Source organism: Leptodactylus fuscus, chromosome 5 (assembly GCF_031893055.1).
Source record: "Leptodactylus fuscus isolate aLepFus1 chromosome 5, aLepFus1.hap2, whole genome shotgun sequence".
NCBI classification, from domain to species: Eukaryota; Metazoa; Chordata; class Amphibia; order Anura; family Leptodactylidae; genus Leptodactylus; species Leptodactylus fuscus.
In genome coordinates this window covers 43,562,403-43,576,900 of record NC_134269.1, presented here as the reverse complement: position 1 = coordinate 43,576,900, position 14,498 = coordinate 43,562,403, and the positions used below count along the sequence as shown (strand labels likewise).

Genomic DNA, 14,498 nt, shown 5'->3' with positions numbered 1-14,498 from the left:
CTGTCCTGTCCTTTTCTTTCTCCCTCAGCTGTATCTGTACTCATTGTGATCATACGTTGTCATTGTGTTGTTGTGTGTGTGTCGCCACAATGTTTCCCTTCTCTTTCCATGTGCTGTCTCATGGCAGGAGTCACCTCAGACTCTGAATACCTGTCTCTGTAGTAAGTATAGATGCCCTGGCTTGTTATCTTTCACCCCCTATGCTTCTGCTCCTCAAACAATCACCTACTAAAAACATTTGGTTACCATGCAAGGCAAATCTCTTCTAGATAAACCTGTCCCAATAATCCAGCTCTCTGGCTAGGTCCCCGCACCTCTAAGGCCCTGGACCATTTCCATAGGTGCTGTGTGCACCCCTGTATCTATCTATATTTAATAATGTGTCTTTAACCTACTTCTATCTATCTATCTATCTATCTATCTATCTCCTATCTATCTATCTATCTATCTATCTATCTATCATCTATCTATCTATCTATCTATCTATCTATCTATCTCCTGTCTATCTATCTATCTATCTATCTATCTATCTATCTATCTCCTGTCTATCTATCTATCTATCTCCTATCTATCTATCTATCTATCTATCTATCTATCTATCTATCATCTATCTATCTATCTATCTATCTATCTCCTATCTATCTATCTATCTATCTATCTATCTATCTATCTATGATCTATTTCACTTTTTATCTGTCTGTGATATTATCTATTTATCTAATAATTAGTCTTTTACCCATCTATCTATCTATCCATCCATCCATCTATCTATGTATCCTATCTATTGATGATTTTTTTTCACTTTATATCTGTCTGTGATATTACTATCTATCGTTTCTATCTGTTTATCTATCTATCTATCTATCTATCTATCTATCTATAAATCTATATATCTATTTATCTATCGATCATCTATTTCAATTTTTATATATTATATTTCTATATAACTATCATCTATCTATTATCGATCGCCTATCCATCTATCTAACTTTCTCTCTTATCTATCTCTTATCTATCTATCTAAACCATTATCTATCTATCTATCTATCTCTTATCTATCTATCTATCTATCTATCTAAAACATTATCTATCTATCTAACTAATATCTATCTATCTATCTATCTATCTATCTCCTATCTATCTATCTTCATATCTATCTATCTATCTATCTATCTATCTATCTATCTATCTATCTATCTATCATCTATCTAAAACATATCTATCTATCTATCTCACTCCTATCTATCTATCTATCTATCTATCTATCTATCTATCTATATTTTTTCTTTGCGAATCAAATCCAATCCTTGAATAACAGCATTGGTTCCATTGTGTACAGTATAGGATTTTTATTGCCTGGTACCCAAATTCATTTTCAGTATATCACCCCTACTGTAACAGCACATCACCTCCACTGCCTATACTGAAGTTCCTTTTGACTGTAAATTGGAGGAGAGTAAATGCATTACATTTTCTTCAGACAGGACCCTCCTAAAATGCATGTTGTTATGATGTGATGTCTCTGCCACAGGCACAAATGACTAATGCATTCCCTTTGAACTAACAGCCGGAGCAGCAATAACACTTATTAACTCGGAGTCCTGGTGTGTAGACTTCTCACTGCTTGCTTTGAAAATGGAGCTTGAAATGTTGTGGATATTTTTAGTGTATCTTCACATGTGTAGGACACTTTATATAAATACGTTGGTGTAGTTCATCTAGAGGGTTAATAATGAGTAATGTCATGTATATGCATATCCAGAGCAGCAGTCACAATGACTTCTCCTATAGTGCTTATACCAGATACTGTAAGATAGTCCGATGTCCTACACCTGACATCCGCCTGATGTATTACATTATAAGATCTCAGCTCCCAGGCCATATTAGTGTTTAAAGTCTATGACCATTGTTAAAACTCCGAACATGTCACACATAGAGTCTATGAGTTGTGGTGCCATTGGCCTCCTAAATAAAGGAGTCCTGGACTCCTATAGGATTCACAGTTCTTAACGAGCACTATTTTAGGATGCCACCTTTATAACTCAACATTTTGTCAACTGTAAGGGGGCGTTCACACTACCGTCACTGTCCGACAGGTAGTGTCCGCTCCTAGTGTCCGTTCAAAATCTCACACAGACATTAGGAGCGGGCACTGGCTGTGTACGAGACACTTTTGATTCATTTAAATGGCGATCGGGTGCGTTCTTTTGCACTCCGTGCCTGTCCTTAATTGTCCGTTTGTAAAGATTCCGACTTTTCAAGGGGACAGAAAAAACCTACATATCGGGTTTTTCTGTCCGCTTGAAAAGTCGGACATCTATACAAACGGACAGTGGAGGAAGGGCACGGAGTGCAAAAGAACGCACTCGATCACCATTTAAGTGAATGACAAGTGTCACGGACACAGCTAGTGTCCGCTCCTAATGTCCGTGCCAGATTTTGAACGGACACTAGGAGCGGACACTACCTGTCGGACACTGACAGTAGTCTGAACGCTTCCTAACTTAGTTAGGGGGTGTTCACACTTGCGCCCGTGTTCACCCTGTGTCATTCCATGGGGTTTCTGTCCTAAGCCCTGGAGACACTGGACAGGGGACGGCTTCCTGGTAATCAGTTTTAAAACCCATTTATATGAATGGGTTTTAAAAGCAAACCACCAGTGTCCATATGCAGCCTCTTCGTGGGGAAACCATTTTTTTTGGGGCGGATACAAAGTCCTGCATGTACGACTTTGTGTCCAGCCAAAAAAAAAAACGGGTTCCCCACAGAGAGGCTGCATACGGAAACCAGCGGTTTGCTTTTAAAGCCCATTCATATGAATGGGTTTTAAAACTGGTGACCAGTGTCTCCAGGGCTTAGGACAGAAACCCCATGGAATGACACAGGGCGTACAGGGACGCAAGTGTGAGCGTTCCCTCACTGGTACTGACCTTACAACTCATGGGGATGCCAAAATTCCTAGTATAAAAGAACTCACAATTTCCAGACGTCCCCCTGTCATGAATTGGATTACCCCAGCCAACACATAACTGTGAGATCACAACACTGAATGTCAAGCATGGGCTGGAGTAATGTAAAGCATATTTGGCCCTGGAGTATTGGAAATAGATGATACGGAGCAATGTCCCATGCTTCATCATCTGGCTCACCAATGGGTTGGATCTTGGTTTGGCAGAAACCAGGAGGACACTTCTTCATCTATAAAGGCTGATGGAGGAATTATGTGTCATGGATGTATTTCCTGGTTAGTGCTGGGCATCTTAGTTCTAGTAAATGGAAATATTAAAGCTGCAAAATATTATCAGGGGTCATAAATTAATATTATTGGTCTACAATACCTTCAGCTCAGTGGGCTGAATACAGTGTGAAATGCCCCCACAATAGGACTAATCAGTGGATTAATTTACGATTTTATTGTAAAAATCAATGTTAGCCCCGCCCCAGTGTCTAATATATTCCATACAGGATTTCTGTTTCTTCTGCAAGCTATGATCAATGTTTAGTCAATTGTTGGATGGCGTCCAATACACCTAACTCTTCCTTAAGCCGGGTTCACACTGGGTTTTTTGATCAGGATTTTGACGCGGAATCTGCGTCAGAACCCGGCTCAAAAAATGCCTCCCATTGAATTCAATGGGTTCCTTTTTCTGCGAGCGGTTTGTGCCCGCTCGCGGAAAAAAGAAGGAACCTGCTCTTTCAAGAGGTGGATTCCACAGCGGAATCCGCCGCAGAGTCTGTGGTATGACACTTCCCTCCTGACTAGGCACATTCATTTGGGCCTAATCTGGAGTGGAATGCCGCGACTGGATGCCAGTGCACTGTATGCACTGCGCAGGCATCCATTCGCGGCTGTTTTTTGGACAGGATACTGAGGGGGCCTCCGTGTCAAAATGCGGTCCAAAAAAACCCGTGTGAACCCAGCTTTAGGATACGTTAACACTGAGTTATTTACAGGCATATTTTTCAGACAGAATCTACACGGAATCCACGTCAAAATCCTGCTCAAAAAAACGCCTCCAATTCACTTCAATGGGAGCCGGTCATTTTCTTTTTCCGCGAGCAGTTTTTTCCCGCTCGCGGAAAAAGGAAGCAACCTGCCCTTTCTTCAGGAGAATTCCGCAGTTGATTCAGCAGCGGATGTCCGCCTCACGACATTCCTTCCCGACTAGGCCCATTCATTTGGGCTTAATCCGGAGTGGAATGCCGCGACTGGATGCCGGTGCACTGCCTCTGTTGCTGAGATATCATCTTTTTTTGTCACTATGCAAATATTCCAAAGAGGTAAGCAATAACCCCCTCTTCGATCCAAAAAGGCAGCAATTCACAAGGGGAAAAAAAACTGTAAGATTCATGTGGCCCTAACCTGTCTACTGCGGGTTGATATGCTGGGTACCGGTGACAGACTCCCTTTAACGAACATATTCCTTAGCATGGGCAGCTCAAAATCCACAGGGGTTGTCACACTGCTTTCCGGGCAAATCTGTCATGTAATAATACATCTGTAATAATAATAATAATACTAATAATGATAATAAATTTTATTTATATAGCGCCAACATATTCCGCAGCGTTGTACAATTTGTAGGGTTCAAATACAGACAGAAAGATACATTACAAAGAAATTCATATCACACAATGGGACTGAGGGCCCTGCTCACAAGAGCTCACAATCTATGAGGTAGAGGGGGTGACACAAGAGGTAGCAGGGGCGGCATTGCTTATGCAGAGGTCGGACAGTTTTGTAATAGAGGTGACTGCCATTACACAAACATAAGACTTTATGAGCCGTCGACAGTCGTGTCCTTTAACATGTGGATGGAGCTTGGACCTATGAAGTTAGCATGAGATGACATCATATCATGTGGGGAAATGTGGGAGCGGGGACAGAGGAGGGTTAAGGGTTTACGTTAGAAATTGTGATAGGCTTGTCTGAAAAGATGTGTCTTTAGTTTGCGTTTGAAACTGTAGAAATTGGGAGTTAATCTGATTGTCCGGGGTAGAGCATTCCAGAGAAGTGGTGCAGCTCGGGAGAAGTCTTGTATACGAGCGTGGGAGGTTCTGATAATAGAGGATGTAAGTGTTAGGTCATTGAGTGAGCGGAGAACATGGGTTGGGCGGTAGACAGAGATGAGGGAGGAAATGTATGGAGGTGCGGCATTATGGAGAGCCTTGTGGATGAGGGTGATAACTTTATATTTTATTCTATAATGAATAGGCAGCCAATGTAATGACTGGCACAGACCAGAGGCATCACTGTAGCGTCTAGCCTGATAGATGAGCCTGGCCGCTGCATTCAGAATAGATTGTAGAGGGGAGAGTTTAGTGAGGGGAAGACCGATTAGTAAGAAGTTACAGTAGTCAAGGCGAGAATGAATCAGAGAGACAATAAGTGTCTTTAATGTATCTCTGGTAAGGAAAGGGCGTATTATGGAAATGTTTTTGAGGTGGAGGTGACATGAGCGTGCAAGTGATTCAATATGAGGAGTGAAGGAAAGGTCTGCGTCAAACATGACCCCGAGGCAGCGGGCCTGCTACCTAGGAGTTATAGTAAGGCCTGAGACTACAATGGATATATCAGGGACAGATCTATTAGATGGTGGAAACAGTAGTAGTTCAGTCTTAGAGAGATTTAGTTTCAGATAGAGTGAGGACATGATATTTGAGACAGCAGAGAGACAGTTGCTGGTACTCCAGTACTGCTGTATAACAAGGTAGATTTCCCATTCCAAGCAAGTAAAGGTGGCAACTCCCATGAGAGCTGTAATGGCCACCATATTAGTTGCTGCCTAGCTTTTTGAAGATATCTTACTTTTCCTGTAAATGTTAGAATAACCAGAAATGGATGATGTTAATACAATGTCAATGTTATGTCTTCCTAAAATAAAACAGAGAAAAAAGAGACTGTTCCGGAATCTACTGAAGCCACAGAAGAGAAAGTCCAACCAGCTGTGGTGCTAAATGGCAAGGAGGAAGATCAACCTCCTCAGGAGGAGACGCCGCCTAAAGTCACTGAAACCCCCAAGGGGAAAAACGAGACAGTGCCCAATGCCTCTCCAGAAGGTTCCCCCACTAAATCGCCTTCCAAAAAGAAAAAGAAGTTCCGCACCCCATCCTTCCTAAAGAAAGGAAAAAAGAAGGAAAAAGAGAAGGCAGAGTCTTGATCTCTGACTGATGAAACTGTTGTGTGAGATAAGGTATATACCGGCTCCTTTGCTCTCCAGGCTGGGGCAGTAAAGGGAGCTACATCTACTACTGCTAAGTATGGACTCAAGTGGTTAAAGGGGATGCTTATTCCTGAGGTGTATTTTATAGGGGATTTGTACTGCCTGTGCCCATACAGCACAGCATGTCCACTAACTCTTGGGACAGATACCCGCTTAGCTCTCAAAGAAAATACATTTTTATAATCGTCCACACCTTAGTCGGCTTCTTTACAGACTCCATCGACAACAACATTATTGGTTTTGTGAGTTTTTTTAAAGTTTATTTTTGGAGTATTTAAGAGTGCAACATGTTTATTTTAGTCATGTGAAAGTGGTGAAGGTTACAACATGGCTGCCAAGGGTCTGCCCTTACAAAAAATGGTGCAATAATAAGAATCATTAAGTCACTACCACATGCTTATATGAATTCAGTAGGGCAGCAGTTACCATTTTATTCCTATTGTTTAATGCATTGTTTATTATATATTTTCTCTGTTCATGGTGATGTCAATAGATTACTTGGGTTATAGCACTTAGATATACAGGAACTTAACTTAAAGGGGTTATAAAGACAAAATGCCCCTTTAAAATAAAAAGGTAACCCTATGTATGTGATGACGAATCTGAACCCCATGGAAATGTGTCAGGTTTTCTTTCATTTATCAGCAGTTCATATGTGTGTGTTTTCTGCAGCCAGAAACTGAATGACGCAGCTCTCTCCATCCTTTACCCAGTGGGAAGTCACAGCATGATCTGATGAACCAATCATTAGCTGAGTCTCACTTAGCCAATCAAGTGCATGTAAACAAAGCTTATCCCTGCTATGGAAAACCCATAGGGGCGCAATGTAGAATCTTGGGACCCAACGCAAAATCTGTAACAGGGTCCCTCAATTACCATGTACCATTTATAGTACTGTCTTCTGATATGGGATAGAGACCTATTGGGTCTGCTCTGGCTCAAGCGCCCAGGGTTATTTTGGCACCCCCTTTAAAACTTCTGCAGTGCTAGTTTTCACTTCTCACATCAGCCGGAGCCATCAGCAAACACTTCCTTGGTCAGAAGATTGGAAGGAGGAGAGGCAATTACTCTTTTATTCACCAGATATTTACAGGGCAAAAACTGTTATATCAAATTTTATCTTTTTGCTGTATACAATCCCTTTAAGCAGAGATGGAGGTAACATTTACTTAAGTAATAGGTGAAAATAAGACAGTCCTGCAAACCTGATGGGCCTTTCCCATGTTGCTGTATATTCAGAAGGAGCAGGAGGAGGAATCATCTTCACAAATCTCCTTTTTACCAACACGTCATGCCCAGTAACACCATCTTGCCAGAAGAGGTAATCTAGCTTTCCTACAAAGATATTTCATTAGACAATCATCATTTACATATATATGTAAAATATTCCAAGATCATATTCCATAACTCACCCATTTTGTAACCTGTGATACTTATTTTTTCATATATATACTTTACGTAAGATGTGTATGGTAATATTGCTTTCTACTACACATTATGGCTATACGAAAATAGATCCCTAGATTCCTTAATAGAGGTGGCATGTAGAGTTTACATGAAGAAGAGCGCCATAGTAAAATGAATATGAGGCCTATAGCCCCCTGGACTAGGATTCGCTTTTATGTGTCAGAAAAATAACAGACAAAACCCCTGTAGGTCCCGCTAACAAATGATGGATAAGAGGATCCCAACAGTAGAACGTACCATAACCAACTTCTGCTTGAAATAACCCAATTCTGTAAGAATCCATTTAAGATGTAGTCACCAATTTTTCCCCACAACCTAGTTCAATGCATGTAGAGCTGATGAACCAACTTGAGGATAGAAGGTCCTTTAATGGATTGTCTAGTTTAAAGGGATCCTACCATTAAAACCTCTTTTTTTGTGGATAAGACGTCGGAATAGCTTTTAGAAAGGCTATTCATCTCTTACCTTTAGATGTGATCTCCGCCGCGCCGTTCCTTAGAAATACCTTTCTCTGTCATATTCCTCCTGCCTCACCTCCGACGCCTGTGCAGTTGGCTCTGCCAGTGAGTCACTAGTAGAGCTGACTGCGCATGCCGGCCGGCGGCCAATTTTGGGAGGCCGCTCTTGCTCTTGTAGTTCAATGCAGGAGTGGCCTCCCAAAAATGGCCGCCGGCCGGCATTCACACTCGGCTCTGCTGGTGTCTCACTGGCAGAGCCAACTGCGCAGAAGTTGGAGGTGACGCAGGAGAAAGACGACAGAGAAGGGGAGGATCCAGCCGAAGATAGAAGCGTCGCAGGATTGTGTTCTCGAGCAGCAGTGGGGACGCCCTCATCGCATTTTCAGACCTGGGGCCCGCCCCCATCGCTGCCAGAGAACTAATTTGCATACCGGTAAAAACCGGTATTTCTAAGGAATGGCGCGGCGGAGACCACGTCTAAAGGTGAGAGACGAATAGCCTTTCTAAAGGCTATTCCGACATCTTATCCACAAAAAAAGAGGTTTTAATGGTAGAATCCCTTTAAAAAATGTATTTTATTTATATCCCACTGGACAATACTTACTTAAAAGATTAAGATCTTCATCATGTTGCCAGAGTAAAGTCAGGTTATAAAGAGTGTCTCTCATTGTGGAGGACCTGTCCTGTCTTGCATTATGCAGTCAACTTATTAAAGGGAGTCTATCAGCAGAACCCAGCATATCAACCCAACCCTGCAAATAAATAAGTTAGGAGGGCAGCCTTGCGGTGCTAGAGTCCTGGGTTTGACTCCTGCCAAAGACAAAGTCTGCAAGGAGTTTGCATGGTTTCTGTGTGGGTTTCCTCCCACACTCTAAAGATGGAGGAGAAAAAAAAGATAGATTTGGTTCACTTGAATCAAACAATTTTATACCCTTGAGACCTGTTGTCCAGATATCACTGTTTTTGTTAATATGCATATTAGGTCTTCAGAGCGATGAGGGCTTTACCGTTCTTTCAAAGAGCTAAGCAGCAACACTTTTGTCGCACAAATAAGCTCATTTGCATATTGACAAAAACAGCGACATCTGGGCCACAGAGGCAGCGATTCACAAGGGACAAGACTGTTTGATTTAGGTGACCCTATCCTATCTATTTGTGGGGTTGGGTTGACATGCTGGCTTCTGCTGACAGACTTACTTTTAGTAAATACTTGTATTCATTATACAAAACTTTATCTGGTCCCGCCCACATCTAGCTCACCACAGGCCACCTGTAAATGAAGAAAAAATCCAGCACTCCTCAAGAAAACGAGCCTATCTACTGACTGGCTATATACATGTAGTCTTAAAAGACTTGCAGAAAGGCTCTGTTTTATGAAGATCTCAGGAGTGCTAGAGTTTTTTCTTCTTTTTCCCTAAACTTTCTGCCGTGTTTCTCCACAGCCTACAGCTGATTTCAAGGGGTCATTTCGTGATCTGCTTATGAGAGACCCTTCTAACAAGTAGGAATTGTACAAAGTGGAGAATCCCTTTAAGAAAGCGCTACATACCATAGAGGCAGACCATATTCCTACTATGGCAGCCTTAGGGTACGTTCACACGGGGATTTTTGGACCTGAACCTGAGGCGGAGGCCGCCTCGGGTTCCGGTCCAAAATACGGGTAGCTGCGACTGGATGCCGATGCACTGCATTGACATCCAGTCGCGTACTCCACTCCGGCTTAGGCCCAAATGAATGGGCCTGGTCGGTAGGGAGTGTCTTCAGGCAGATGTCGCGAGGCGAATCTGCCTGAAAGAATGAGAATGTCACTTCTTTTTCTGGGAGCCGGAATAAATGACTCCTGAAAAAAAGAACTGAAATCAATGGGAGACATCTTTTTGGTCAGAATTTTGAGGCAGATACGGCCTCAAAATCCTGACCAAAAAACCCTGTGTGAATTTACCCTTAAAGAAGACCTTTTACCACATCCATGAACTCCAACTCCTTATATCCTTCAATAGGCGCAGCTCCACTGATTCCAATGCAGCTAGAATTTTTTCTCTAGCACCCACCATTCCTTAATGAAGCAATGCCTATTGAAGGATATGAAGAGCTGGATATGGTGAAAGATCCTCTTTAAAAATAAAGGGGCTAGTTTTAGTCGGTCCTATTTCTCAAGGGTATGTGTGCAGGGCTCGCCTCACCAGGGAGACTGTATTGTTACCAAACAAGATGATGTCGAATTGTCTGAAGAACTTGGATGGGAAACCAAGCAGGCCCTTCTATCCTGTGTGACAAAACGCAGTTCCATTTTGACTTCTGTTATCGATCCCCTATGTACATCACCATTGTGGGGGATCTATTAATGTCACTGTCACTTTGATCCAATATCTTCACTCTGACAATAATATAAAACATATCCACATACATTCTAAGTGGCTGCCTATGTATATGCATGCATGCATGTATGTATGTAGAAACACATGGGAACAAGGAGGAGTAAGTATGGTGCATATGAAGGAGAAATCTCAATAATCCAGATTATTCTGCTCTGTTTACACACTTTGTATCTCTCAACTTGTAACTTTTGGGACCAAACCGAAAGTGTTTTGCACGCACTTGTTTTTGTAGAAAAAGTTGACATCACATATTTCTGCTCTATGTAGGCAGAGACATGCATGGAATAAAGTGACTGTCTGACTTGTACAACACAGGCTTTTCCACATTGCAAAACATGGATATTTGCTCGCAATTTCTTATTAAAACCTGTATTTACTGAGAGAAGCAAGTGTCACTATTTGGGTAATGATGGCTATACTATATTCTGAAAGGTTTTTAGGTGTATACAGTGGAAGCCATAAAAAGGGCGTATAGGGACGGCCAAATGAGAAATCGCAACATGGCCACGCTTCCAACATGGGCACTCAATTCCCACTAGTATCACGTTATCTAAAGGGAATCCAGGCAACCGTTCTGTAGAACCTGCCTTCCCCTTGCCAACATATGGCCTTGTGGGAAGCCTTCATTTGCTTTAGGTACAATGGCGTGGTCATTGCCAATCACCAAATTGATATTGAGTTGGGCATATAAGTGACCGGTCCCCTGTATGTAGGAAAGAAGTGTATACTTTACCATAAGCCTGTGTACTAGGACTATGTCTCAGGGGGGTTTACTAGTCTAGTTCTGCCTTACTTATAAGACGCTGGTACAACTTGCTCAGCCGCCATTCACTTCCTCTGTCCTCAGTACTTGCTGAGCGCCTCGCTGAATATTTTGCTTTTTGCCTGAATGGGCCCCAATAGGCTATTATTGTGTCTTGTATTCCACTTGTCTGACAATCGTAACAATGGTGTTCTTTAGTGTCTCGCTCCTCTATGTATATAAACCTCCACAGATGACATAACCTTGTTATTGTGATATCAAAAGACAATGTACATAATCTCTCTTTTACTGCACGGGCCTTTCTCGCTGTGTTCATCCACTGGAGCCTCTCTTTACTGCTGTACCTGCAAAATAAACTCAATTCACAGTGGGATGTGCAACTTGTACGTCATCTTTATTTCCTTCTTATGTTAGATTATGCTGCCCATGCCTTAACCGGTTAAGGACCGGGCCCAAAAGTATGTTAAAGACCAGGCCTTTTTTTTCAAAACTGACATGTGTCACTTTAAATGGCAATAAGCTTGAGACGCTTTAACATAGACAAGTGATTCTGAGATTGTTTTTTCGTAACACATTGTACTTCATGTCAATAGTAAATTTTGGTCGGTATGTTATGTCTTTGATTATTAAAAAATATGAAATTTGGCGAAAATTTCGAAAAAAATGCAGTTTTCAAACTTTGAAATTGCAAGTCTTCCAAATAGAAAGTCATACCAACCAAATTTTTTCATAAATATAATTAACCATGTCTTTCATTTATGTAGCAATCAAATTTTAATCACTCTTTAAATTTTTTCAGATATTATAAGGCTTACAAGTCAAGCAGTAATTTTCCAAATTTTCAAGAATATTTCCAAAACACAATTTTCAAGGGACCAGTTCAGTTCAGAAGGGAACTTGAAAGGCCTCTGTAATAAAACCCCCCATAAGTCACCCCATTCTAAAAACTGCACTCCTGAAAGAATCCAAAACAGCAGGTAGAAAGTTTTTAACCCTTTCAGCATTTCACAGCAATTAAAACAAAATGGAGGTCAAATTTACATTTTTCAATTTCTATCACTAATATATTCATTTAGCCCTAGAATTTACACATTTACTAAGGGTTAAAAGAGGAAATGCACCCCACATTTTGTTGCACAATTTCTTCCGAACACGACAATACCACATATGTGCTGTTACCCTAATGTACGGGCACACGGTCACTCTCAGAACAGATGGAGCGCTAATTGGATTTTGTAGGCCAGATTTTGATAAAATAGTTTGCAGGCACCATGTCCCATTTGCAGAGCTCCCAAGGTGCCAAAATAGTGGAAACCCCCAAAATGTGACCCCATTTTGGAAACTAGACCCTTCAAGGAATTTATCAAGGGGTATAGTGAGCTCTTTGACCCTACAGGTGTCTCACAGATTTTTTTACCATTGAGACGTGAAAATGAAAAATTACTTTTTTCGTAATAAAATGTTACTGTAGCCCCAAATTTTTCATCTTTACAAGGGGTTAAAGGAGAAACTGCACCCCATATTTTGTTACACAATTTCTCCCGAACACGACAATACCACATATGTGCTGTTACCCTAATGTACGGGCACACGGTCGCTCTCAGAACGGATGGAGCGCTAATTGGATTTTGTAGGCCAGATTTTGATAAAATAGTTTGCAGGCACCATGTCCCATTTGCAGAGCTCCCAAGGTGCCAAAATAGTGGAAACCCCCAAAATGTGACCCCATTTTGGAAACTAGACCCTTCAAGGAATTTATCAAGGGGTATAGTGAGCACTTTGACCCTACAGGAGTTTCACAGAATTGGCCCAGCAAATTGGAAAATTACATTTTTTGCTATAAAATGTTGCTTTAACCCAAAATTTTGCATTTCCACAAGGGGTTAAAGGAGAAAATGCACCCCACAATTTGTTACGCATTTTCCCCCAACTACAGAAATGCCCCACATGTGGCTGTAAAGTGATGTATGGGCACACTGTAAGGTCCAGAACAGAAAGAGCGCTGTTGGGATTTTGGCAGGCAAATTTAGCTGGAATATCTTTCAGGCACCATGTTGCATTTGGAGAGCCCTTGAAGTGCCAGAACAGTAGAAACATCCCCAAAATGACCCCATTTTGGAAACTAGACCCCTCAAGGAATTTATCAAGGGGTATAGTGAGCACTTTGACCCTACAGGAGTTTCACAGAATTGGCCCAGCAAATTGGAAAATGACATTTTTTGCTATAAAATGTTGTTTTAACCCCAAATTTTGCATTTCCACAAGGGGTTAAAGGAGAAATTGCACCCCACATTTTGTTACCCAATTCATCCCGAACGTGACAATACCCCATATGTGCTGGTAATCTAATGTACGAACGGATGGAGCGCTAATTGGATTTTGTAGGCCAGATTTTGCTAGAATAGTTTGCAGGTATTCAATAAGTGCTTTAGCATCTTCTTAGAGTATCCAGATTTTTTGTGAAATGTTGAAAAAGATGCAAAAAATGTAATTAGTATTTTTGTTCCCCAATGTATTCATCTAGGGGTATAATTTAGGGAATTTAGAGTTTATAACAATAGGAATACTGCAGGTTTATGCAAAAAATGGGGCTTGGTGGCAACCACAAAATTAGAGGTGGAATATTTTCTGGGGAAGAGCTGTAATAATGAAGAACAGTGTGGTATCTCTCGAAACAAGAAATACACAGGCCTGGTTGTGAGGGGCATGAGGGACAAAAGTAACGGGTATCTCTGCGTCGCCCATTTTTGGCGCAGACACGGCATTTTTTCTGCACGTTAGCTCGTGTTGTTGTGGAGGGAATTAGACTGATAAAATGCCTTTCAGTGAGTCGTTTGACATTTTCAGACTGGGGGTTCTCTATGGGGTCCTGAGGGTCAAAAAGGAGGTTGTGAATTATTTCCTCCTGGAAATCCAGATATTTGTCGGTGCCTCCCTTCTTTTTATAAAGTAAAAAGGCATTGTGAATTCCAATTTGTATTAGGTAGATGGCCACTTTTTTGTACCAGGTTTTGGTTTTCCTTTTTATCAAATAGGGCTGTAAGATTTGATCACTTAAATCCACCCCCCCCATGTGTTTGTTATACTCGGACACACTTATTGGCTTATGCTTGTCTGCTGTTGCCCCTCTTTCCCTCACTGCCACTGTTCCTGTGGGGTGTATTGTGCTCAACACATATACATCTCTCCTATCTCTGTATTTCACCGC

The 14,498-nt window shown here is 41.5% G+C and overlaps 1 protein-coding gene across 2 annotated transcripts in view; it reads left to right on the top strand.

Annotated features, from left to right (window-relative positions):
* ADD2 (adducin 2) overlaps positions 1-7,825 on the top strand; it is a 60,990-nt gene extending 53,165 nt beyond the window's left edge. The window contains exon 15 of one of the 2 annotated variants that reach the window (XM_075273023.1): positions 5,890-7,825. In XM_075273023.1, the coding sequence (XP_075129124.1) occupies positions 5,890-6,161 (272 nt within the window). In that variant the 3' untranslated portion in view covers positions 6,162-7,825. Of the gene's footprint in view, positions 1-28; positions 229-5,889 lie in introns of those variants that run through there. The other variant, XM_075273024.1, reaches the window with a different exon arrangement.
* The last annotated feature ends 6,673 nt before the right edge of the window (positions 7,826-14,498 follow it).